Source organism: Miniopterus natalensis, chromosome 12, assembly GCF_054644295.1.
Source record: "Miniopterus natalensis isolate mMinNat1 chromosome 12, mMinNat1.hap1, whole genome shotgun sequence".
Taxonomy (NCBI): domain Eukaryota; kingdom Metazoa; phylum Chordata; class Mammalia; order Chiroptera; family Miniopteridae; genus Miniopterus; species Miniopterus natalensis.
In genome coordinates, this window is record NC_142092.1 from 39,985,219 (window position 1) to 40,012,459 (window position 27,241).

The 27,241-nt window shown below is 39.9% G+C and overlaps 1 protein-coding gene across 1 annotated transcript in view; it reads right to left on the reverse strand.

Moving 5' to 3' along the window:
• Positions 1-840: 840 nt before the first annotated feature.
• Positions 841-27,241, reverse strand: part of LOC107544926 (guanine nucleotide-binding protein G(q) subunit alpha) — a 245,076-nt gene continuing 218,675 nt past the window's right edge. Inside the window, exons 6-7 of the mRNA XM_087822712.1 lie at positions 7,954-8,107; positions 841-4,989 (exon numbers count right to left, since the gene is read on the reverse strand). Coding sequence (XP_087678838.1) covers positions 4,799-4,989; positions 7,954-8,107 — 345 coding nt within the window. The 3' untranslated portion in view covers positions 841-4,798. The remainder of the gene's footprint in view (positions 4,990-7,953; positions 8,108-27,241) is intronic.

The window sequence follows — 27,241 nt, forward strand, 5'->3', positions numbered from 1 at the left end:
GTTTCCAACATGATGACGGGTGAGGGATCCAGCAAGAAGTTGCATTTAGAGAGTTGAGGAAAAGAAACCCACCAACACCATGTTTCCTTCAAAGTAACTTGAACAAAGTTACATAGTCATTTTTTATCTTTCTTCCTAAACTTAAAAATATTCTACTGAATATCTTCCTGTTATTTTTTTTCTGTCTACCATAGCTTATATGAAAATCAGAATTCCTTTATCCATGTAAGATCCAATTTTACCAAAGACGTGTTTTAATAACATGTAAATGTCATTTACTATCGGGTTGGAATTATGTGGGGAGATGGAAGTACTTGACAGATAAGGGAGGTAAGAAGAAAATTAATATCTGAGCACCTACTATGTGCTAGGTGTGTATGCATACTTTGAATGGATGATTCTAGAGGCAAGTGTTACGGAAAGGGCACTGCTAGCTGGGAAGATGGCAGGAAATGTTTTTTATTGTGAGAAAAACAAATGACAAGTTGAGACTCTGTACTAAGTAGCTACTAAACAGCAGGTGTCTGGCTCCAAAAATCTCTAGCTAATCACATACAACTAGGCCATTTCTTTTCCTAATTTGATGGAACCAAAAATTAAATCCCAAAGACACAGTTACCAGGACAGATCTATTAACGCTACATATGCTGGAAATATGTAGAGATAGATAAACATACAGTATTACTCATTTTAGTTTTTGTGTGTTTCTAACCAAAGATATATCTTTGGAAGAAAATGTTAACGTATACCAAGCACACCTTATTTGTATCAATTGAGATGCTGTCAATTACCAATTAAGTGGTTTTCAACCCTTACTTAATTTTAAGAAGAGCAGCAATATACATTACAATATTTGGGTACACTTTATTTTTATATGGGTTAACATTCTGCTATATTTCATTTCATTCGTTCTTTTTTGAGAAACTGAAAACAAAGAGAAATTGAAGGTAATTTGAAGGTTATTTCCAACCAATATCTGAGTCTTGCAGTATTTCATTATGCAGCCCTTTCTTCCCATTATTTTTTATTTTTTTGCAAATAAGTCATTTTGACCCAAATCCAGCATAAATAGCATGTCACCAATTCCTAACTTAAGACAACTAAAATTTACAATCATGTGGCAGTATAAATTTTAAGATTACAGTTCGTACACCTTGACAATCAAGATAGTCTGAAGTACAAAAAGTAAATTGTCCTTTAGCTGAATTACCTTTTTAAATATTAGGCCTGCTAGTTAATCTACAAAAAAATACAAGTTTCAGGTGTTCTTCAAATACCTTTTGTAGATGTCCTTTGTTAGTAAACAACATATGCAGGTTCCTAAGAAGACCGCCCCCCTCCCCCAGTCTATTCATGACATTCAACAGAGCTCTTTATATGGAAATGTTTTAAAAAAAACTTTGAGGGGATGTATTTACTTTTGAATGGGCGTGTTATTTCCCTTTGTTTCAGATATGAGGCACAAACTTCTGAATTTAAGCTCTGTAAGGCATAGTACAAACCTCCAATTTACAGATAAGGAATTCTCTGTGGGTTGAAACTGCCATGTCACGCAAAAAAGGGAAAAATCATCTGTAAACTTGGTACACTGCGATGTGTTAAGTGAGTCATGAAATGGCTGCTTGCCTTGGTATGCTGAAGAAAGGTTTTTTTGGGTTTTTGTTTCTGAGTAAGACATGCCCAAGTCACCATAAAACCTGCCACAGGCCTCCGTCACCTAGAGCATCAACAGGAGTCCAGTGGCTCACGCCGATAACGCTTGCAATCACAATATAATATAAAGCATGAGTAAACTTGGTTTTTATACAAAACTGAAAAGAATCCCTTCCCGCCCCTAACCCCTTCAATAAAACCCCAAACAGAGAAATGAAAAAGAAAATTCTTTAGCTTCGACTGACTAGTGTGGCTACAATTAGGCCTCTAGGCATCACTGCAGCTAGGGTGATCAATTTTTTCCTTTCTCAAGAGAAAGGATCTTGTCATGCACCCTAAGAGGGACAGTGAGGCCACAAACCTCAATTCTGCATAGCAATCCCATTCCAATTTCATAAAGACACACAGAACAATCTTTCCCTGTGTTGCTCAGCTTCCTCTGAGCTTTAGGATCATGTTTAATCAACTACAATCTACTATAGCTCTATTAAATAGAATATCTTGATTCCCTACAACTGTAACACTTATGATCTTGTGATGAGGTTTTCTCTATACACACTGTAGGCCTTCAAATGTTGTTTACTTTTTTTTGTTGTTGTTGTTTTTTGTAATTTTTTTGCTGCACCAAATTTAAGATCGCCCTTTCAGGCAAGCAGTGGTCTCTAGCTGTTAAAACATTTCCTTAGTGGATCACAATAGCTTCTAAAACTGCCTTTCTAATAAAGGCCATCTGAGAGGTAATACTAAACTGTGCATTTGCCAAATAAGAATATGAATTGTATAAAAGCTCATATTCCAATCCTAGGTAAATGGCAAAAGTTCTACAAAGTTGGTTTCCATGTTTGTATAAAAGCTCCAACTGATTTGATGTATTTTGCTATGAAATTACCTTTGGGACTTATAATCAGTATACCTCTACTCAGGAATGTGCACATGATTTTATACAGCACGATGCTAGTACCGCTCTGTACGACAGTAAGATTTTTTTTTTCTTCTTTTCTAAATGGAAAAAAAAAATATCCCTAGTCAGAAATAAACTGACAAATTTACATTCTCCTCTCTTAAAAAAGTAAATAAAATAACATTATTCAAAATGTGAATTAGCTATAAGACATACAATTACATAGATACATATCAATACAGCACATTCAATCTGCCAAAACAATTAATGATCACAAAGCCAGTATGGATGCTGCAATATCAAGAGAGATGTATGTACAACGATTAGAGCATTCGTAATTGCACTATACTTACAGGCAGTCTGTTTCGTAATTAAATTACAGGTGCTTTCTGAGCAAGGAAAAAAAGTAACCTGTGTTTTTTGAGGCTGGGAGAGTAGAGAATGAGAACACTTCATTACTATTTAGTAACTCTGGTACTCATCTAATAAGCCATTGGTTTTCTCCCTCCCCTTTGTTGTTCCAGGAGAGTGATTTATATGGAAGTTTAGACTTGTGCCAAATAGTATTACAGTTAAAATGAGACCAGTGTCATGGCCTAATTCTAACTTCCCAGCAGGTTTAAAACAATCATGATTTGTTTTCTTAAATCATGTTTCAACTCATGCTGCTTGACAGGAGAGCTCATCAATGCATGTGCTGTATTTTTTGCATGTGAAAATTGCACATAGAGAACTCCAAACATCTCTCTTAGTAGGTTCAGTTACATAAATACATGTTCTATGGAACAATGAGAGGTTACTTTTGAGTTAAGCCCACAAATCTTCCTTAACTTAACCAGTCACCAGTTCAAAAAGATCCAAGGTAAACTAGCAGTAGCTTCAGATTTTTGCAAACTAAAGGTGACAGAATAATACTATCAATCAATGTTCTTGGCAGACCTACTCGAACATAGAGTAAAACTGGCTTCAAATGAAGAGACACAAGCGAATGTCACGTTGCATCACAGGGACACTTGTCCACATTGCTGATTTGGACACTCAACATGGAACGTGGAGACTAAACAATGTAATTTAAGGTCAAAGAAAAGAATGGACCATGAGAATCAAATTTACAGTTACCAAATGTTTGGCAACTGGTGTTTCAGGTTCATTCTCAGCCAATCATTTTAGGCTTCACAGTCTTATTCTCTTACAATTTTAAGATACCGGCTTTTATTTTTAAGTTCTTCTTATTCTGTTTTACAAAAAGCCAGCTTTGGCAACACAGACCCATAATAAAAGTCATCTAAAAATTGTGGCCCAAATACTAAGAAAAAAAGGGAGGAAAAATCTTAACTAAGGGGGGAAAAAATTAAGAGCAACCTATGAAAAGGCCCCGGGTAGCAGCCACTGGGGTAATGTAGTGTCTGTTGGCATATTTTTTGGCATCTGCAATTTAAAGAAGAGGCGGTAAAAGAAAGAAAAAGTAAGGAAGGGAGGAAGGACAATGGCACATGGCATTTCAAAAGAAAGGACTCCTTCTGCGCCTCTCTGCCCTCGCCTACTGACTTCTGCACATTTCTCTGAGCAGCCACGCTATGGCTGGAGGCAGAATCCAAAAGAAATGACAACTGTTAGACGGGCATCCAGCCCAAAGTGAGGCAAGACAATATACTTATATAAAAAACTCTATATGTGTATCCAGAGCAATACATTTAAAACCATAGTATTAATACTTATAATCCTTCAGCAAAAACTAGACTGTTACATTAAGCTGATGTTGATGGCTTAAATTTTTGAATGATGTTGTCCTGAACTGATTCATTCGAGAGAGAAACCTGACCAAGAATGGAACCAGGATAAAGGCCATTGTAACCAGGGAGAAATCAGGAGAGAGGTATGGGCTAGGGAAAAGGAAATCAGCTTCGTTTTGCTCAATAGAAAAGAGAGAGAGAGAGAGAGAGAGAAACAACTTATCTTTGTGAGTGCATGACTGAGAATTTAAAATACATTGAATCACGAGGTTTTGCCTAAAAAAAAAGAGAGAGAGGAAATGTGCTGGGACTGTATTCAGCATCCTGTTTTTCCTCGGAATAGTTTAAATAAAATCATAATATTTACTACAAACTCTGTGGACACACTCACACAGAGTCCAGGACGGCAATAAATTAGTATTATGCAAATTGTTTTCCACAGAAATACAGTCCCTCTGTATAGCTTCAATAGCCCACCAAGGAAGGGAAGGGCGGTGTCGAGGAGGCACAATTAGACCAGATTGTACTCCTTCAGGTTCAACTGGAGGATGGTGTCCTTGACGGCAGCAAAGACAAAGCGGATGTTCTCGGTGTCTGTGGCGCACGTGAAGTGGGAGTAGATAATTTTGTCACTGTCCGGGTTCAGGTCCACGAACATCTTCAGGATGAATTCTCGGGCTGCCTGCGCATCTCTCTGGGGTCCTGTTGGCCAAGGGAGGAGAGGGACAGTTTGTGAATGAATGAGCTTCCATATGCTTTTGTACTTACCCTATTTGGGAAAAAGGGTCTACCTATTTTTTCTTTATTTTCCTTTTTACTCTGAAGAATATCAGAACTAGACTCGAGTTCATTAAAGAGCACTTGGAGTATGTTATGTTTTTTAAGTATAATTATGTTATATGAATGAACACAAACTACAAAGAAATCATTATAGCCATGATAGCAGAAACAGAATTCCACAGCCCCTGAACAATTTGGCAATTCAAGTCCATGTGGAAATGATAGTTTCCCTTCCTAAAGAGAAATACCAAACTGGCACTCATTACGATTAAAACCTTGTAAGTGCAGAAATGTGGAAGTGTGAAATTTATAATACCATAAACATGTTTATTACAAAAACATCACTGCAGAGTGGGCCTAGCATTTGTTCAGTCTTAGCTCATCTTACAAGGGCTTCGGATCTCCTAAAACGACAGCTGCGTTTGCTTTGTGACTAACTGCCTTCCTGCCGGGGCCAAGTGTCCTATGTGCGTTAGGTGTATACTGGGGGAGAAGAACAGTAACCACCACCTTCCGATGTTAAGACATTCCCAACGGGCACATGTTGGACGGAAAATACAGTGATGGGGAGTCTGAGGAAAATATGACAAAGGAGATATGTAAACAGATCAGGAAGATGTCGTATAGAGAGGGGGGAAAAAGGCTTTGTTGCAGAAAAATACAACCGATGTGTGATGTGGCTGTGTGCTGCACCGAGCAACCTGAGCCTTGGTGGGCAGGCTGTGCTGGGTCTGCCTTCTGTCATCCTGAACGCAAGCATGTCATGGAAACACGCTGGTCGACATGTGGGCACTATGTGAGGGGGGAGAGGTCATTTCCCATCTGCTGATTCTCACCAAATTCTGAGAAAAATGATGAATCTCTCTTTCCAGGGGGTGAGGCAAGCACGTGTGTTTTGGTGTAAGCCAGATGCTCTGTGCCCGTCTTACTTGGGCAGATGTTGCGTTTAACGCACTAGCCTGTTGCCATGGGAGAGCAAGTGAACTACACATGAAGTTAGTTCCTTCCATAGTTTTCTCAGGGAGACTAAGGAATACAGTTTCAGGCATTTATGACTTGGTGGCAGGCTAGTGGCAGATTAAAAGGGGTAACAGTGAAAACACTGTTTAGGGTGGGAAAGTACTTGTTTTTAAAGGAACAGCACCACGCAAAGGAAAATGTACTTGGAGAAGAGATGGGAACACAGTGCTAACAAAAACGGCACTATCTCTAATTGCTGATAACACCACAGACAAATGTTACTTTCAGTTCGCCAGCCTTCAGAATCTATCATGAATCTGGGACGGGACCTTCAGTTCTTTAAACATGCACCGTCTCTCTTCCTTGGGCAGCACACCAACGCGCGTGGAATGAAAGGATGAGTAAAAGGCCATCCCTGTGTGTTTGTATATTCGGAGAGCTATGAAGCCAAATTGAATAGTTTTTTGAATCGTAGTTTTTTGAAGTAATTGTCTTTGAGGGAGCTTTTAGAAAAACAGAAACAATGTTGAACTGATATCCTTCCCAGATACCATTGTTGATGAAATTAATGTAAAACTAGTCTGTTCTCTTGCTGTTACGCACCCTCTACAATAGATCTTTGGGTTTATGCTCTTCTGTGGTAGGTATTATGCTAAGTGACTTGACTTTATGACTCCATTCAATTCTTTTTTACTTAGGAAGAAAGTGAGGAGTTGAATAAACTTATCCAAGGCATCATGGCAAGTAGCAGGGCTGGGACTCTGACAGTCAAAGCTTGTCCTCTAACTACCATTCTATCTAGACCAGGGTTTGGCAAACTTTCTCTGTAAAGGGCCAGAGTAAATATTTTAGGCATCTGATCTCTCTCATAACTACTTAATTCTGCTGTTGTAGCATGAAAGCAGTCATAGTGCCTAAATGAATGGATGTGGCTGTTTCAATAAAACTTATGGGGCAGCAGCTGTAACTCTTTCACTTTATTTAGAGTGGCTAGGTGCAGGCCTTGGCCAGGTAGCTCCCGTCTTGATACGCCCAGGTTAGGGTTCAAGTCCCAGTCAGGGCACATACAAGAATCAACCAATGGATGAATGAATGGGTGGAACAACAAATCAGTGGATACATTTTATTATTAGTTGATCAAGTATTTCTCAGAATGGGTTGGATGTTCTGTACAGTTGTTCAGGATTTTACAGTCTAGTTGGGGAGGCAAGATCTGTTTAAAAGAAGGAAGTAAATAATGCAAAGCCATATGAATACTGGATTGCTATTGATTCTAAATACTAGAGAAAGAGCTTAAAGTATGGGCAACTTTCCTAAGGAGGATGGTCCTTCATCGGCCCATAAAGCCTCCCCAAAGTAAATATTTCCTGAATATTCACTACATGCCAGTCATTATGCTAAAATGTCACACATATGTTATCTATCAGAGTCTACAAAATAATCCCATGAGTTTGGTCCTAAAGCCCAGAGAAACTAAGTGACTTGATCGTGGTTCTATAAAGAGGAAGCATAGATTTGAACTTGGGTAGCTGACTTCAGAGCATGGCTCTTGACCCCAAAACGGCGTTCTCTCTTCAGAGAGAGGCAGAGGCAGACTGTCACCAAATGAAAGGGAGATACAGAGGGAATTATAATGGTTGGTACACAATTGGTTAACACTGCTGGATTGTTCCCTCTTCTGATATACTCATTGCAAAACATGCAAGAAGTTGTTTTCTTTTGCTGTATCTCTCAGTATTGTTAGGGAATGAAATGTTTCATGTCATCAAAAGATGGAGCAAACAAATACTCATCCTTCATCAGTCACAACACGCATGCTTCTGAGGGCAAAGGCAGCCGGGTGCTCTGCAGGGTGGTAGCTCCTGCGCTGGTCCTGGGAGGAAAACCATCTCCCCAGCTACTGGGCTGGCTGGAGGGCTGACTTACCATCGTATTCCGGGAAGTAGTCGACTAGGTGGGAATACATAATTTTCTCCTCTAGAAGATCTTTCTTGTTTAAGAACAGAATAACTGAGGAGTTCTGGAACCAGGGATACGTGATAATTGTTCTAAAGAGTGCTTTGCTTTCCTCCATTCGGTTCTGAAAGAAATCATCAGAAAAACAAGGCGTGAATTACTTGATTACTCAGTCTGTGAACTGTGTTTCTGAAGTCCCACCTGTCTTCTGTATGCATCCGATTTTGTAGCCTTGGCCTGAGCTGTAGTAACTTTTATCAGGATTTACATGCAAATGGTTCAGGACACATACGAGCTGTTCTCATGACGTAAACTCTCAGGTTGACAGGAAGAAGAGAACACTAATAAATCTGCTGAGATAACTTCCCTTCGAACTTAAGAGAAAGCAAGCAAAGCCACAAGAATCCTGTTGTACATGGCACACTGTCATAAATTCTCACCAAAAATTATTCATGACCAAATCCTTAAGATCTGAATTAACAGCTACATACTAGGCTTCATTTTTGTGTTTACTAAGCTGTGTTTAATTTGGGGCACCAGAATTAACTATTTTAAACAATGAAAACAAAGATAATTCTTTGCCCAAAGTGCATCTATATTTCTAGAATTATTACTAATATATATATATATATATATATATATCCCCTGATAAAAATACTAGTGGAAAAATATTTTTAGAGCATACACTTCCCTTTTATTGGAGCACAATTTCTCCCTACATTTCACTATAATTTTCATACAGGATTGCAGAGGTTATGTGGAGACTATGTAATTACCTGGAGATAGAAATGTGATTATTTCTAACCTTCAGTTTTTACCCGAAGTTATACTATCAAACCAACCTTGGTAACATATAACCTTAATGAATTCTCAAGCAATTAGTCAACTTGCTCTGTAATGAAGATGCTAATCAAAGCTACTCCAGAGTCAAATCACTCCTCTTAGAAAATGCACTCATTACCCAAAAGTTAGAGAGCTTCATCCACATCTGCTTGCCAGGTGTTCCTCCCACAACCACACTCACTTCAAAAAATTCCCACCCTCAGGTCACAAATAAAGGTGGCAGAATTGGGGAGTCGTCCTTTCCTAGGACATAAGCTATGGTGTATGGGCACGTTTCTAGACATACAGGTGATACTTTCCAGCCCCGATTTCTACATGTTATGATTGAGTTTCAGGCAACAAAGAAGCCTGCCTGGGACTGAGCCCACCTCTACTGCTAACTGGAGGCTCAGAACATCCCATTCCCCTGGCACCCTGGTTGGTTTAGGCCTGGGTCAATCAATCAGAATATCTCTTCCCTGGCTTATAATCTTCAGTTCAGCTAAACAGCTTAATTGGTTTAATTAACCCAGGACTTTTGCTGGGAACTCTGGAACAGAGAAACTTGCTTTCATGAAGAGTGTGGAAGAGGGCTCATGTAGCTTCAGGAGCGCCTAGCAGCCATCTAAAACCAGGTCCTGCGCACCTGGCTGTGACTGCTTGGTCAAAATTACAATTAAATTACAGAAAAACCATCATGGAGAACCATGAAGGCAAGCTGAAAAGAATTCCTATAACTAAGAATATAAAGAAGAAGCCATGTTGTGACTGGTAGGAGGGGCGGAGGCATGGAACAGGCAGCTCCCACACCGTGTGGCAGTTAGAATCGGGAGGGGTATCTGGGATGCAGAGGTCCCCCCTGAGCAGCCAGGGGCCACAGCCCCACACCCGGCTCCCCAGCGCTGAGAAGAGGATTCCCTATAATATCTGGCTGTGAACAACAGTGGGGGGGGGGGGCTGCAGCCGAGAAAGACAAAGGGCTGCAGGATGCAGAGTCGATCTTAAAGAACCAGTGGGCAGACTCACTCACAAACTCCCCCCTCTAAGCTCCACTGCAGGAGCAGCAGCTCGAAAAGCACCAGGAACAAATGGGGAGGAACTAAACCGACTTCAAGGTGAGGGCCAGGGCGCAGGGTGAGGGTAACGGGCTCCTGGGACGGAAGCACTGGAAGGCGCTATGTTCCTTTGGTGAACCCTCCTCCCACGCAGGTAGCATGGCACAGGTGGGAGCTAAGTCACTGCTCTTCATTAGCCTAGCTGAGTCCCTTCACCCCACCCTCGTGCCCCCCCCCCCCCCGACACGCCTGCCCAGCCCGAGCCTCTTCCAGTGACTCCTCCACACAAGCATCCTGCCCCAGCTTGTGCTGTGGACTTTTGCAAAACCTCTCAAATGTCTGCAAACCCCAAACAAGCAGTGGCTGGCCTCAGCATACCTTTTATTTTTTAAAAATATATCTTTATTGATTTCAGAGAGAGGAAAGGAGAGGAAGAGAGAAACATTAGTGATGAGAGAGTCGTCATTGATTGGCTGCCTGCTGCATGCCCCCGACTGAGGATCCAGCCCACAACCTGGGCATGTGCCCCGACTGGGAATCGAACCACGATCTCCTGGGTCCTAGGTCGATGCTCAACCACTGAGCCATGTCTAGCCAGGCTCAGCATAACTTTTAAATCTTGCTAAGTAGCTCCAAGACCAGTACAAGTGGCAACCAGTCTCAGCTTACATTGTAATTCCCATTAGGTGGCCCTAAGTCTGGCCTAAGCAGTGGCCAATCTTGGCCTAGAATGTAGTTTAAACTAAGTGGCCAAAGACCCAGTAAAAGTGGCAGCTTGCCTCAGCTCACATCGTGGTGCCCACCAAAGGGTCCCAAGCCCAACACAAGTGCCAGCCAGATTCAGTTCATAGCATAGTCTCTCCCAAGCGACTCCATGCATAACACAAGTCACAATCAACCACAGATCACTTTGTAGCTCCTACCAAGAGGCCCTAAGCCTGGAACAGCAGTGGCTAACTTTAGACCACATCAGAGTACCACCCAACCAGCTCTACAAACACACACCTGAAGGGCAGGCTCAGCTGGCACAAGAGCCTCACAAAAGTGACTTCTGCTCCATGGAGTCAGCCCTCCCACAACAGCTCATCCAATGTAGTCATGGCCAATCCTCACAGGCAGTCATTCTGTGTCAAACCCACTCATGGATGTGTCAAGAGCAACTGAGCCTCAACTAAAACAGGAGGGCACACACAATCCACACAGGAGACACCCCTGAAGTACCTGGTGCAGTTGACCAGGGAGAATGAGCCAGAGGGCCCCAGAGAACACCTTCTACATAAGGCCACTCTGTCAAGGCTGGGGGATACAGAAGATTTACCTCATACATAGAAACAAACATAGGGAGTCAAAGGGGCATGATCCAAATGAAAGAACAGGACTAAACCCCAGAAAAAGAAACTAAATGAAATGAAGTCAAGCAACCTACTTCATACAGAGTTCAAAATACTGGTTATAAGGATGCTTAATGAACCTAGGGGAAGAACAGATGAATTCAGTAAGAACTTCAACAAAGGTAGAAAACCTAAAACAGGAGATAGAAAATATGAAAAAATAACCAGTCAGAAATGAAGAATACAATAACTGAAATAGAGTATACACTAGAGGCAATCAACAGCAGATTAGATGAAGCGGAGGATTGAATCAGTAATCTGGGATACAAGGTAGTAGAAGACACACAATTGAAATATAAAACAGAAAAAAAGAATTTTAAAAAATGAGGACAGTTTAAGGGACTTCTGGGATAAGCATATCAACATTCACATCACAGAGAGAACAGGCATTGAAAACCTATTTGAAGAAATAGTGACTGAAAACTTCCCTGACCTGGCAAAGAAAACAGACATACAAGTTCAGGAAGTGCAGAGAATCCCAAACAAGATGAACCCAAAAAGGCCCACAACAAGACACATCATAATTAAAATGTCAAAGGTTAAAGAAAAGGAAGAATCTTAAAAGTAATAAAAATAAAGCAGTTAGTTGTGTACAATGAAGCTCACATAAGGCTATCAGCTGATTTCTTAACAGGAGCTTGGCAGACCAGAGGGAATAGCACAAAATGTTCAATGTGCAAAGACCTACAACCAAGATTACTCTACCCAGCAAGGCTATCATTTAGAATTGGAGAGATAAAGAGCTTGCCAGACAAGAAAAAGCTAAAGCAGTTTATCATCACTAAACCAGCATTACAAGAAATGTTAAAGGAACTTCTCTTAGAAGAAAAGAAAGATGAAAATATGAATAAGAAAATATAACAAAGAAAAAATTCTCACTGACAAAAGCAAACACTTAGTAAAGCAGTGGCTCAACCAACTATAAAACACAAAATTCCAAAGTCAAAGACAGAGAGAATCTTAGAATCAGCAAGAAAAAAGCAGTTAGTTACATACATGGGAGCGCCTATAAGACTATCATTTGATTTCTCAACAGAAACTCTGAAGGCTGGGAGGAAATGCAAATTAAAACCACAATGAGATATCACACCTGTCAGAATGGCAATCATCAATAATCAACAAGTGTTGGCAAGGATGTGGAGAAAAGGAAATGCTTGTGCACTGTTGGTGAAATTGCAAACTGCTGCAGGCACTATCAGAAACAGTATGCAGATTCCTAAAAAAGTTAAAAATAGAATTATCATATGACCCAGCAATTCTATTTCTGGGTATTTATCCAAAGAAATCCAAAACACTAATTCAAAAAGATGTATTTGCCTCTATGTTAACTGCAGCATTATTTACAATAGCCAAGATATGGTAGCAACTTAAGTGTCCATCTACAGATGACTGGATAAAGAAGCTGTGGTACATATATACAATGGAGTATTACTCAGCCATAAAAAGAATGAAATCTTGCCATTTCAGACAGCATGGACAGACCTAGAGGGTGTTATGCTCAGTGAAATAAGCAAGGCAGAGAAAGACAAATACCATATGATTTTGCTTATATGTAAAATGTAAAAAACAAAGCAAACAAAACAGAAACAAACTCATAGATACAGAGAAAACATTGATGGTTGCCAGATAGGAGGGCGATTGGGGGGGATGGGTGAAAAAGGTGAAAAGGGATTAAGAAGTATAAATTGCCAGTTATAAAAACAGCCATGGGGATGTAAAGTACAGCACAGGGAATACAGTCAATAATGTTGTTCATAACTATGCATAGTGTCAGATGGGTACTAGATCACTTTGATGATCCCTTTTAAGGTATATAATGTCTAACCACTATATTATACACCTGAAACTAAGATACTATTGTGTGTAAACTGTAACTGAAAAATAAATTAAAACAAAAAATAAATGAACCCCCAAAACCCCATGCCTAAATTTAGTTATGCCTCTAGATTTTTTAGTAATATCAGCCAATAAGCACCTTTTATAGTTCTGAAGCTATTTTGACTTATAGCTTCTGTTTCTTATTATATCAAATACTTTTGGTTGGTATACCTAGATACATCTCCCTCCCAAATAAGCTCTTTTGAGTGAGGCTGATGCTGCTGACTCACAAATCACATGTGGAGAGGGAGGTGTGGAAAGCTTGATGAACCAGTAGGACAACGTGGAAGGCAATGCTCTACCCCACTGTTGGGATAGAAGTGTGAGTAGACACATCCAGCCAAGTGTCTGAGTCCCTGCTATGAAAATTTAACCTTGCCAGCTTCATTCTTTTTTGTTTTTCCCAATTAAGGTGAGTTAATATCCTGACATTATGCTGTGTGAGTCTTTTCACTCCACAGTGAAAATTCTTTATGTTCCCCCCACCCCCAACTGAGAATATTTACAAACCGACATGCTCCATATCAAGGCCCCTGGACTACATCCTAAATGGACTAAATGAGATTTTCACAATACTTCACAAGGTAGTGCAACGTGCAGAGCATGAGGCATAATCCACTTTGCTCAGTAGGAATTGCAATCTAGGAGGAACAGCAGGTCCCAGGGGACTTCATAGCACTTGTTTAGTCATTTGCCAGTGCATGGGGTTTCAAGGAGGAAAACAAAACAGCCGTGTAGGAGACACATGTATGGCTGAGGATCAGGGTTTTACAGGGAGCTAAACACAGGCTCCCTGTCAACTACGTGGGCCTGGCCTATGCCTGAGGCCCAAGGGGGCTTCTGATTTCTTGTCAGCCACCAGCCACCACATGTACTGGACTGAAAGCAAGTGTCTCTCCCAATGAAGGGTGGCCTGGATGGATGCAGGTGAGGAAGCAGAGACTAGATGGGCGTGCCTGGTCTGTGTCCCCACACAGAGATGGACATGGGAAGGGCAAAGTGGCCACAGAACCTGAGGGCAGGCTGTGAGCAAGAGAGCACATTGGCTTGGCTGGTCTCCATGCAGTCACAAATCCCTTGCCCCCACATTTACCCCTTGCCTGGGGTAAATGTGTGCCTCTCTAAAATGCACACGTTAAAGTGAACAATACCATTGTGATGGTATTAAGAGGTAGAGTCATCAGGCGGTGACTGGGATTAGTGCCCTTACAGAAATGATCTCAGAGAGCTCCCTCACCCCTTCTGCCATGTGAGGACAGAACAAGACAGACAAACATCTATGAACCAGGAAGCAGGCCTTCCCCAGACACCAAAACTGCCTGCACTTAGATCTTGGGCTTCTCAGCCTCCAGATCTGTGAGAAATAAATGCTGTTTATAACCCACCCAGTCTATGGTATTTTGATATAGGCCAAACGGACTAAGACAATGCTGATCAAGTAACCCTCCTCCCATGGGCTGGAACCAGTGAAAGGTAGAGCACAAAACTGGGAACATTCACCCTGATCCCTGGCGCATGGAGGACAGGCTATCTACTCCCCAGTTTGTAACCTCAATGGACCATTCAGTATCTTCCACTGTCATCAGAAAAATACCTGCTGAAGCCATCAGTGAGGGGGTCTCATAACTCTAATCTCTAACATCTCAAATTAATTCTCAAGATCTCTAATCTGCAGAAAACATTGCCATCGCCTGCTAACACAAGACTGACTAATGCTGCCTATAGAGTAAAGCCCCCAGGTTCCTCAGTCTGGCATTCAGAGCTGAGCACAGCCTGACCCCAGTGCACACCTTCCATCTGAACCCCACACAAATGCTCTCGTCCCCATAAATGGACTCAATGTCAGCACTGTCACACAAGCACGACTGAACATTCCTGACCTGTGGCTTATAATGCTGTCCTCACTCCTAATCCTTCAAGGCCCAGATCTACCTGACTTCCCCAAGAAATCCTCTCCCGAGCCCTCGCTAGACTGGCTCCTTCCTTGCATCCCCAGCACACAGTCCTGCTCCTCGTTTGCCCATCACTCAGTACACACACAATAAGGGTTTGTTAGAAGCTGGGACTGGCATTCTGGAGATGGGGTGTGTGTCCTGGAAGACTAAAGACAGGAGTGCCAGTGTGTATTCCAGGTCCACGTGATGGCCAACAGAGGAGGGGGGTCATGCAAGAAGGAAAGACTTGACTGAAAAGCAAATGTCGCTGAGTTGCATCTTGACAGATGGAGAGATTACAGGGAGAAAGGAGAACAAACGCAAAGCAGAGAAGAATTTAAACCCACAAACCTGTAAGGAGATCTGGGAAAATTCTGCTTCACTATTTCCTCTGAGACATAACTCATTGAAGAATATCTTATGTTACCTTATTAAAGGTCATTATTACCTTAATTAAAAAAAAAATATATGTCTTTATTGATTTCAGAGAGAGGAAGGGAGAGGGAGAGGGGGAGGGAGAGACACCAATGATGGGAGAGTCGTCATTGACCTGCTGCCTCCTGCACGGCCCCAACTGGGGATTGAGCCCGCAACCCGGGCATGTGCCCGGACTGGGAATTGAACTGCGATCTCCTGGATCCTAGGTCGATGCTCAACTGCTGAGCCCCGCCCAGCGAGGTCATTATTAAAAGACCAAGACTAGTTGACTTTTTTATGTAATAACCCATGATGATGTAAAATTTGACTCAAAATTATCATTTGTAGCTTATCCAACTTTGGATACTTTATTTCCATAAAAAAAATTCACATACATCCTTAACAAACATGGATGTTAGTGACTCAGGAACATACTCTCTCAGGTATTTATTTCATTTACATATGTCAACTGGGTAAATAAGTGCAATGACTCAAAAGGAAAATAACTCCAGAGCCTTATGAAAAAAAATTTGCAAGCCTGGTCTTCTGAATAAGGGTTTCCTCCCTCAATTACTTAGGAAAAAGCTTGCTGTATTTGACTTTGTAGCTCCATCAGGATCACGTTGTTATGTGTCCTGTCTGATGTCAACATGACCAGAATTCAAAACATATTCAGTGCCAAGATCCTGTTGTTGGATGGAGCGGGGAGAAGGAAAGGGTCAGGGCTATGAGCTGGAGACTGGTTTGAAACAAAGGCTCCATCTTAAATACTCCTTGTGACCTTGGGCAAGTGACTGAACCTCAGTTTCCTTCTATCCCCAGGGTTTGGGATGACAGGATGAAAGAGTGCATGCAAAGCTTAGCTACAAGCCCAACACACTGGCAGTAGCTTTCACTGGCAGCAACCATCAGAGATGGCAAAATGGCCATGGAAGAACCTCTTGGTTAGGCAGTGCCCTTACCTCAAATCTCTGGCCAAACCATAAACCCAGTGAAATCTTTCTACTTACTGGAATTGCACAAAGTTAATCTATTCATGATTTCAAGTCCATATACATCTAACTGGAAAATCATTCAGGTTTCCGTCAATTTCACTCATTCGATACTTGAATGTTTCTTCCAGTGTCTTAAAAATCTCTAAAAATGCTCTCAACCTCAAAGCAAACCAAGAGAACAGATACAATATATAAACGAAGCAGTTGAAATGAGAAATAAAGACACTCCCTATCTATCCAAATCAGACAATAGGGATGGAAACGATAAGGGCAGCAAACTCAGCTGGGCAGATGCCATTTCCTCCATGATTTACTTAGTCTTTGCAAATCTTTGCAAGTGATTATTTGCGATCAAATGTGGAGTACACTCTAGGCTTGAAGAGGGCTCCTGAAGGCTCTAACATTATAATTCCTGCCTATGAATCAATGTATTCTGCCTGTACAGGATGTTTAGAGAAGCAAAAAATAGAACATATTTGCCTATTGCCTCCAGGTTCAAGGTTTCTAGGCAATGAGATGAGATCACAAAGCAGGCCCTTGTAAAGAACGAGTGCAAACCAGCGAGTGGCAGGAGGAGAAAAGGGGAGGAGACTGCGGGAAGGGTTACGGGTCACACGCCCCCAGACCGAGGAGTAACCCTCTCGGCCCTGAAGCCCTCGGCCCTCGAAGTACGAGAAGATAGGACTACTTCCTTAAATATTTTCTAGTATTTCAGTTTAGCCAAGTAATCAAGTAGCAATCTCCTTTCAAAGACTATTTTAGAGCACACTGATCTTTCTACTTAAAATTACCCTACACTCCATATCCTAACTCATTTTATGCTTACATGCCAGTGAGCCAAAGTCTACCCTTACATACATAAATTCCTTCTTTGCTCATAACACTCATCATGCCTTGAGTATTCACACCATTGACTTTTCAATTCACTGATCTTCCTCCCATCCTTCCCCCTCCATTCCCACTGTTCTGTGTCATCATCTCGGGGTAGTTCCGCTAGTGGCTCAAGAAAGATCGCCACCTTCTTGCTCTGTGATATGGCATTTCATTGCTAAAAGCAACTGGCCCCCCGACCCTGCTCCAGGCCTGCCTTTTAAATTGCTCTATCACACTGCAAACTTAAATCCCATGTGCTGTCACTTTCAGTGCAACTCTTCTCCCTCCACTAAATATCTAGACACCAGAGAATTTCCCTTAGCTGGTTCATCGCACATTTCTTCCAGCTTGAATCTCATGAGGACCGGTTCTTCCCATATTTCAAGCATATCTAAGTTGATGGCTATAATTTGTTCCCACTGGAGCTAACTAGCTAACTGGAAAAGGCCTACACATTTTTACATAATTAAGATACAGATTTACCTTCAGAGTTTAGACAGAACAATAACTTATTTAGTATTCCAATCTATCATAAACTCCTTCTGTCCCCAATCATATAAAATATTTTAGCAACAACCAACCAGATAGCCATGCACTGAACCAGCCATCAAAAAAGCCAAGGAAACAACTAGACAGATCGATATGAAGTGGCTGATACCCGAGTGGGTGGACTCTAATCATGGACCTCGAAGGGCCCATCAGCACTATGTCAAGAGTCCAAAGAAACATTTGACTAAGCATATGTTGCATTGAGGTCACTGTAGAAAAAGCTCAGGTTAATGAACCTGAGAAATGATTTTTAATGTAGAGTCACATGTGGCTTGCAGCTACTGTATCAGTGCAGTTTTAAAGGACTGTGATTATGTTGTATATAAAATTTTATATCCTGTATTTTGCTCAACATTATATCCTAAGATTTTTGTTTTATAACTCATAAACATTTTGAATTGTTTGTTAAGTTATAGTGAGTTTAATTAAATCCCTATCGTAACAGGGGTTCTTTTGCACTATTATAAATAGCACTATAATTTGCAACTTTGTGTATAAAGATTTTTCTAGTTAAAATTTTCTTTATAACAGCATTATCAAAGCACATGGCAAAATCTAAGGGTCTTGATAACAGACTACCAAGTAGCTTTCTGGTGGGGTTGAACTAACATATACCCCATAATGTGTGATTTTGCTCATTTTACTGTTCCATTTCAAGAAGGGAGTTCTATCTTTTAAAAATATTTTTCATATCAAATTACATGAGGCATGAAATGACACATCAAATGACACATAGGGTAAAGAAAAATAACTCACTGCCTTGGTTTGAATATTTTTTGAATATTAGTAAAGCTAAACATTTTGCAATAGATTTGCTAACCTGTAGTATTCTCTTTTGTGAATGATCTGCTCGTGTCTTTGCAAATGAAAATTGTCTGCATGTTTCTTTGCTTTTATTTTTATTTATTTTTTAATCCTCATCAGAGGATATTTTTTCGATTGCTTTTCAGAGACAGTGGAAGGGGGAGAGAGAGAAAGAGAGAGAGGAAAACATCAATGTGAGAGAGACACATCGACTGGTTGCCTCTGGGCCAGGGATACATGCCCTTGGCCAAAATCAAACCCAGGACTCTTCAGTCCATGGGAGCGATGCTCTAACCATTGGGAAAAACCCACTAGGGCTGTTTCTTTGCTTTTAATGTTTAGTTATAGATTTAGATTTGTATGAACTCTTTATATACTGAAGTTATTAACCATTATTTTAGTTTTTCTTTTTGTCACATTTTGAATTTGGGGTATTTCAAATAAGTTTCCTGAAGCATGTTTGAAATTAAACAGCTTCAATATTTCTAACTTAGAAAACAGTTCTACTTTATTACAAAAACCAAATGTCAGTTTCCCAGTGGGGAACTTTCCTTAAAGCTAACTCGGTTTCTGGTACTAGCTATCTAGGTGAACATCAGCCAGTGCTCAGCCTGAAAAACTCTTCTGCAAATCAGACTGGAGCTGTAATCAAGGAGCAGGGTGTGTTTGAGTGCCAGCTTCTTTGGTTTTGGTTGTCCGATTTCTAATTGCACAGTTGATGAATAGTGACTTGGCCCAATTGCTGAAGACTTTGGATAAAAAGATATAGAAATAGATTGTGGGGATGTAGAGGTAGGGTTTAAAGAAAACAGACTTGATACAAGTGGGTTTGGAAACCCCACATAGCCTGAGAGGGCCAAGGGAGGATTTGATCTGTCTACACAAACCAATCACGTACACATCAGCACATCTCACTGAATCTGAGCAAATGCTTGTGTGATTGCCAGGAAAGTCTAAGTCTGGGGAAAATAAGGATGGGATGAAATAAACTAAGGTAACTCAGTAATGTATTTCTTTAATTGCCTCAAAAAAATTTTAATGGATGGGTCAATTTGGCCTGAAAACACGTGGCTATTTAATTCTTTGGCAAACACAATAGGGTGATATTGGTTTAGGATAAGAATTTGGTTTGCCTCTGTCCAAAGAGATGAATTCGAGGGCTTGTATGCATTGTATTTAGAGCTCTGTCCAAAGGGGTGCCACCTGACCAGACCCAGCCTTGATCACATACACACTGAAGTTCTTGTCATTAACTCTTGGTGCCTGTGTCTTTTCTCTCCTCTTTCTACCATCCAAAGACTGCAGGCATGTGGCTAGAATTTCCACTGAGCAGGATCAGACAGTAGGTAAAAATGGAGAGCTAAGATAGGGAATCAGACTATGTCTGGAACTGAAGCACTGCGGTAAGCACATAAATTGATCATATGACAAGAAAATTAAGAAGGAAGGAGGTGTAATCTGTTAACTTGAAAGTTTTCTCATAAAAAATACATATATTTTATAAATATTCTGAAAATAAGTCCCTTGTTAAGTGAGCTAGGTGTACTGTACGTACTCCTAGGGCATTTTTATTTTTAAACAATAACTTATAATTAATAGGGTTTTTTTCTCTTTCTTTTTAATTTATTTTATTTTTTCCCCCCACATTATCATTCAGGATGCCTCAGTTTTTTTCTTTTTAGTGTTATTTTCAGAAACAATATGTCATGAAACTTTTCAGACTCTGATGTATTTTTAGCTACATGAATGTCATTTATTTTATATAAAATATAATAATAATGATAACAATTAACATTTGTTTAGTGCGAATATGCACCAGATTGTTCAAAGTAACTTTAGTAGGTAAAAAAGGCTGGCAAGCTTTTCTGTAAAGGAACAGCTGGTAAATATCTTAGGCTCTGCAGGTCACACCATCTCTGTTACAATTACTCAATGCCGCTGATGCCGCAGGAAAGAATATACATAAATGACTGTGTGTATGCCTGGGTTCCAATACAACTTCGTTTTGGACACTGAAATTTGAATTTCACATACTTTTTATGTGTTATGAAATATTATTCTTATTTTGATATTTTCCAACCACTTGCAGATGTAGAAACCGCCCTTTGCTTGGAGCTGTCCGGTAAGAGGTGGGCTGGCTTTGCCCGGGGCCAGGCCTGCTGGCCCTAGGCACCGCAGCCTTCAATGCTCCCCCAGCGCCCAGGCAGGCACGGCTGTGACTCCTGTCTCCCACCGGGGGAGACTGGTAAAAAGTTACGTTGCACAGCTAGTATTAAGTAACTACCATAGCTATGTGAATCCTTAGCAACATTACAATTTACATATATGTGTACATTATACATATATTTAAGAGTTCGAGTGTATTTACTTACAATTATGTTCAGATAGCACATGTATGTGGAAATAAAGGCAAAATATAACGACTCCCCCCTATAACTTTTTTGTAATATCTTTGAGCCTGAATTTTCTCCCTAGTTACCTTTTTCCTCGTAATTCTTACATATTGAATTTCTAAATTTATTCCCCCCCTTCTTTGTATAGCCTGGATGATGAAACAGAAAGATATTGAAATAAATGTTTTAATTCGTTTGCTTCATTTTAGTGTCAGGGCAGTAGGCCTATTTTTCCAGATGTTTTAATACCTCACATCTGGCATTTTAAACCAATAAGATTATTGTGAAACAGTCCTCAGTTGAAGACGAAGATATATCTTTCATGTTACTTTAAGTAGTTTTAAGAAAATAATTCTACCAACATTCTTAATGAACAAGATCCTAAGAATAGTCTGTGCGTATTTACTCTGTCCCTGCTTTTATTCTTTATTCCTATAGACAACTGACAATGTGAAGGGAGGGCAGGGAAAATAAACATGAAAAATCAAACCACTTAGATGATAGGATTTTGGGGTAAACTCTTGGCAAAAATTCTGTTGTCTGTGTTACCTGCAGTTTTTAGTGATTTATCTGACCCTTGTTCTATTACTAGTGGTTTTATTTGACTGTGAACACTAGAACGAAGTCCTGGCACCTTTTGAAAGCAATGTTTACTGTCTGCTTATAAAAAAAACCAGTATCCCCATCTCGAATGACTTATGGGTAGGTACAAGAAATCCACGCGGCTAACTGTGAGCTGATTCGAATGATCCCTCCTTGGAAAAGTATGAAGTGCTGACACATGCTCTGGGCTAACAAGCTCTGAGAAACAATGGGCTTCCTCTTGCCTTTTTAAAAAAATGCCAGTGTTCTGTATAACGTGTACATGACAGTAATTAATACACAGGTGCAAGGGCATCACAAAATTTACAAAGAGACTATTATTTTTTTCAACAAAAACGTATTATTAACTACCCCAATGAAAAACAGAAAACTGGTGATAAAGTGTTAAAATGGAAAGTTCGTTATTTTGCCCTAGAGAAGAATTTTCTCCTTCTCTTTGCTCTTTATTCTGATAAAAGTTTGCTGAATGATTTTTAAATATTTTAAATAAAATGTTTTTGATAAGACATCTGCAATATAACTTTACTACTAAGTTGGATAGTCAGACAAAAAAATTTTAAATATCAGTGTTCCACTCTGTACAGAAAATTGTACTCTGGGTTATGCAGGAAGTAAAAGATCTCTTCCAGAAGCCAATAACCACTGAGATCAGAGGTAAGTCCAACACAAATAAACACCTTTAAAGACAACTAATAGAAATAAAATCACACAAATCAGCTTCTTCTATAGTGAAACAAAGGCGGTGGGAGTGGGAGGGGTGTGTGGATAATTCAGGTACTATGAAGAAAGCAGACAACTTGGAAAGACCTGAGGCAAGACCTGGAAAGATCAACACATGAGCAAACACCAGTAATTAGACTTTATCAAGAGATTAAGCAGGAGAGTGCACAGAGCCTTGAAAGAGTAAATCCAATTTAAAACAGTTGAAGTGAAGTAATTCTTCGGGTATCCTGACAATAGAAATATGTTGGAAAATTTATGAACTCACAAATACAAATGTGCTGGAGACTAGAATATATGAATGAATGTAAAAGGAGAAGGGATCAGAACTAATTCTGCTGAAATGTAACAGATGAGGGAAACGGACATCACAGATCTTAAAACTGACGGGCAGAGTGAGGCAGCAAGAGTTCAACTCTGGGGGGCAGACGCGTTGTAAACCAGCTAACACTAAGTTCCTGGTGGAGGTCCCCTGTGGCGATGGTCTTTTCTGATTGATTGGTAGCTGTGCCATACTTGTTAAATATTTAGTGCACTTCTAAGATTTTGTAAATTTATAAACTATAAGTTTCATTCAACTTTAAGAAGAGCATGTGAAATACCCAGTCTGTCCTCTCCATGCATGCCACATTTCCACCTTTCAGGCCAAGTAAAGGATTAAGAAACTATTGCTCCTGATCTAACTCTGAACTATCCAATGGAAGCTCAGAAACTGAAAGTGGAAGGAATTTTGGGTGACAGTGACCACGACCTCTTTAGTGGCTGTGATAACAGAAAAAGAGCACAGGTCTTAATATATATTCCTGTTGACTTTAGGAATGTGACTTAATAACAACTAGGACCAGGGTGCAAGGTGAAAATCATAGAGTCTAAGTTCTTTAAAGTGTATTTTGAAGGTCTCTACTGGTGGCCTCACGACCATCTCGCCATGCCTATGTCCATCACAGCCTGCTGTTCCCCCTAGTGGTAGAAAAGGTGAAGGTTCCTTTAGTGAGCACCAGGTGAAGCTTGGTTTGGGTTTGGGTTTGCAGGAAAACAAAGACTTTGCATCACCGCGTATCCTGGAGCATCCCAGCTCACATTCTGCACTGAGAGCTGCTCACAGGAGGTGAGGCATGCAGGAACTGAGACCACCTGAGGGAACAACTGATCCCGTTTCTCCACCTCACATTATTTTACTGCATCCTCTCAGAGCCTTTTGTGTAACTTATTTTCTGTTTCTCTCTTTGTTTTTTTCCCTTTTGAGGAGCTAAACATTTATAAACACATTTTCATAAATCCACTTTTGGTGCAACTCTACTATGTAATTCCATAGCATGTGTCTTTAAAAGTGACACAGACCCTAAAAGATTAGATACTCTCAAAGATCTGATTTGGACCACTTGAGCCAATGCATTTTGATGATGGTCAAAAGAAACTTCCAAAACCATCATGGATGCAAAGGAAGCTTTCCCATGATGGAAACTTTTGAAAAAACAAAATGGGGGTGAAGGGAGGAGCTGTGAAGAAAATCACATAATCAAAGATACTTAGGTAATGTAAGGACCTGAAAGAATTACCATCAGGTCCTAGGCTTAGTAGGTGCTCAGAAATTTTTAAGTAAATGAAGGGAAAACTGGAAAAACTCAAACCCTTAAAAAATGCCAGGAGCAATTGGATTTAAAAGACTTTCTCAGAAACTTCCAAACACAGCATATTTATTCAATTCCCTGAGACACCCAACAAAACGAAACAATAAAACCTAATGAAGACACTGGGAAACAACTCCAACCACAGACGTAGAAGAATTTCTGCCAAATATGTGATATCTGCACTGACCCAGAATTGCTGCTGAAAGCCATTAAACACCTTTGCATAATTCAGTCAGGCTGAGATTTGTGTGTGTAAATGCAGGATACACAGGCACTCACGTGATAAACTTTCACTCAGAAAACAGAGGACTAATGGTGTGAATTGGTCCTTGGAGAGGCTGAGAAGAGCTCATTAAATACCTAGTTCCGTAACTCATGGCTGCACAGGAAGCAAGACTGATGAGAGGAACAGCTGGGTTATGCTATCCTTACACTCTCCAAAACCCGGACTCCTAACCCAGGGAACTGCCTGAAGGGGGGCAGGGGAAAGAAAGCTGTTTAGTGTCTTACTGCTGCATAATACCTAAGAATCCCAAACATTTGAAGAAAATGCCTAGCATGAAAACAAAAAACCTAAGCAAACAAATCAGGACAGAGATTAATGTGAGAAACTGAGAATACTTTGAAAAGGAAAACAAAAATCCTCAGAAAGACATCCTTGAAACAAAAACAGGATACTGACATAAAAAAAAAAGGAACTATCTGAAGAATAAAAAGAGCTCTTAAGAGTTTCAAAAACAAAATTTATGAAAGCCAACATACAAACAAACAAAAATGATGGATGGAAGATTAAGAAATTTTTCTAGTAGCAAAAAGAAATGAAAATTTGTAGAGAAAAGTTGAGAAAAATGAAAACAACCAATCAAGGTAGTCCTCCAGCCAAAAGAAGTTATAGGAAGAGAAAATGGAGAGGATAAATTTTTCAAATGAATACAAAATTAAAATTACTTATAATAAAATCTCTAGGTTAGAGCCTGGGGAGTAGTAGGAGGGAAAAATCTACACCAAATAGATCCTCCCTTAAATTTGAGAATATGTGGGATAAACATAAGTTTTTAAAACTTTCCATAGAAAATAGGGTAACATATGAATAAGGAAGCAGATGAGCCATGGATTTTCGAAAGAGAACATTAGCAGACAATGAAATAACATTTTCAGAATTATTTTTATCTGAGAATTCTATACCCAGCCCAAATATCAATTAAGTTTGAAGGCAGAATATGGAAATTTTTAGACATGAGTAAAAATTTAAAACTCACTCTCTCCCTTGGACCCTGCAGGAGGATATGTCCTAGGGAAAATAAGAAAATAAACCAAGAAATAAGACAACACTGGATCCAGAAACAGAGAATTTAACACAGGAAAGAACTTAATTCCCAGGATAATGGTGAAACAAGGGTCCCAGGATGACAAATGTATAAGATGCAACAGAACAATCAGCCTTGATTAGAAAAGACAAAGGATTCTAGAAGGAAGATCTCCAACTAAAAAGAAAAATTACTATATTATCTGAAATGTTGACCATGTTTTGAAAGATTTCACAGATCCACTGATGAATTAGAAAAGCATCAGCTAGCAATATACACATGCACCCAATCATGCACACAGGCGTGAGCAATTATTAACCTGAGAAAAAAGTTTACCAAAAAATGACTGAAATCACAATTTACTTAGCTTATTAATGAACAACATTTATACTGCCCTACAGTGTAAACACTGAATTACAAAAAAAAAATTGTGATATAACTATGTTGAAAGGATAGGGGAAAAAGAAATGGGTGAGAGGGTTAAAACACACGATCTTTATTCACCGTAAGAGATGGATAAATTTGATAAATCAAAAAAGATCAGGATAAACACATTTAGAGATATTAAGGAAATAACAGAAACCAAGAGATAAAAGTTGAGGGTAGGGTCTCTGATGATCAGGACTGTGGAGGGGTGGCAGATGAGGAACTGCCATTTTAAATTTTTATTTATTTTTAATATATCTTTATTGATTTCAGAGAGAGGAAAAGAGAGGGAGAGAGAGAGATAGAAACATCAATGATGAGACAGTCATTGATCGGCTGCCTCCCACACACCCCCGACTGGGGATCGAGCCCGCAACCCGGGCATGTGCCCTGACCGGGAATCGAACCCTGATCACCTGGATCCTAGGTCGACGCTCAACCGCTGAGCCACGCCCGGCCGGGTGGAACTGCCATTTAAAAAATTGTATAGCTTTTAGTTATTCAGCTTTGTAAACCACTAATTGATTTAAAAATATAAATTACTTTTTAAATTAAAAAAAAAAAGATGTACTTGTTCAAGGGTAAAGAATAAATTTCTGGGAAAATGCACACAAAACTGCTGGCAGTAGTTACCCACAGCTGGGAATAGAAAAGGAAGAGTGTGAATATGAAGAAATTTTTACTCTCTTCTATATAGTCTCCTGTATATTTAGAATTTTTAATAATGAACATGTATTATCTTAGTTATTAAAATGATAAAATTGACTAATATGTTTTAAGAAATTAACAATACATTTATTTTATATTAAAAAATATAAAAATCAAAAGGCAAGACATACAAGGAAAAGACAAGCCTATTGCTGGGAGTGATACATGGTGCAGAGTTGACAAATGCCACACAGAAAATCTAACTCTCGCTTTGTTCCTGAATACTCTGTCAAGAAGACTTTTCATACTGAAAAGATAAACAGAAGGTCATCAAGGAGAAAATAAGATTGGTAAGGAGACTGTAAGAGGCTACCCTAATTGCTCTAAATGATATCAAAACGTTCAAGGCAACATGTCAATCTAGTTTTAGTTATTACCATTTTTGTGAACATTAGTCTATCTGATTAGCAAAGCCACCAAGAAATGGGTCCAAAGATCCTGAATATTGGTCAGGAACAGGGTCAGAGTGGGATGGTGCATGGGAGGAAGTTTGCCCACGCTGTATTTGGAAAACCTCAGATATTCTAAGGACAACACTCACCTAGCTAATAGCACTTCCTAAACAAAAGGGCGGGTGAGAAGGCATTAGGGACCAACCTTGCTGACTACTAGGAAAGTGTCCCAAGCTTATAATTCCTGCGTAGGAACTTATGCCTTGAGCTTCTGTTCTGTGCTAGGTAGTGGAAGTGTCACCTCAAATAATTTATGCAACCTGTGAAATGAAGTATTCATTTCTTCCACTGTACAGATGA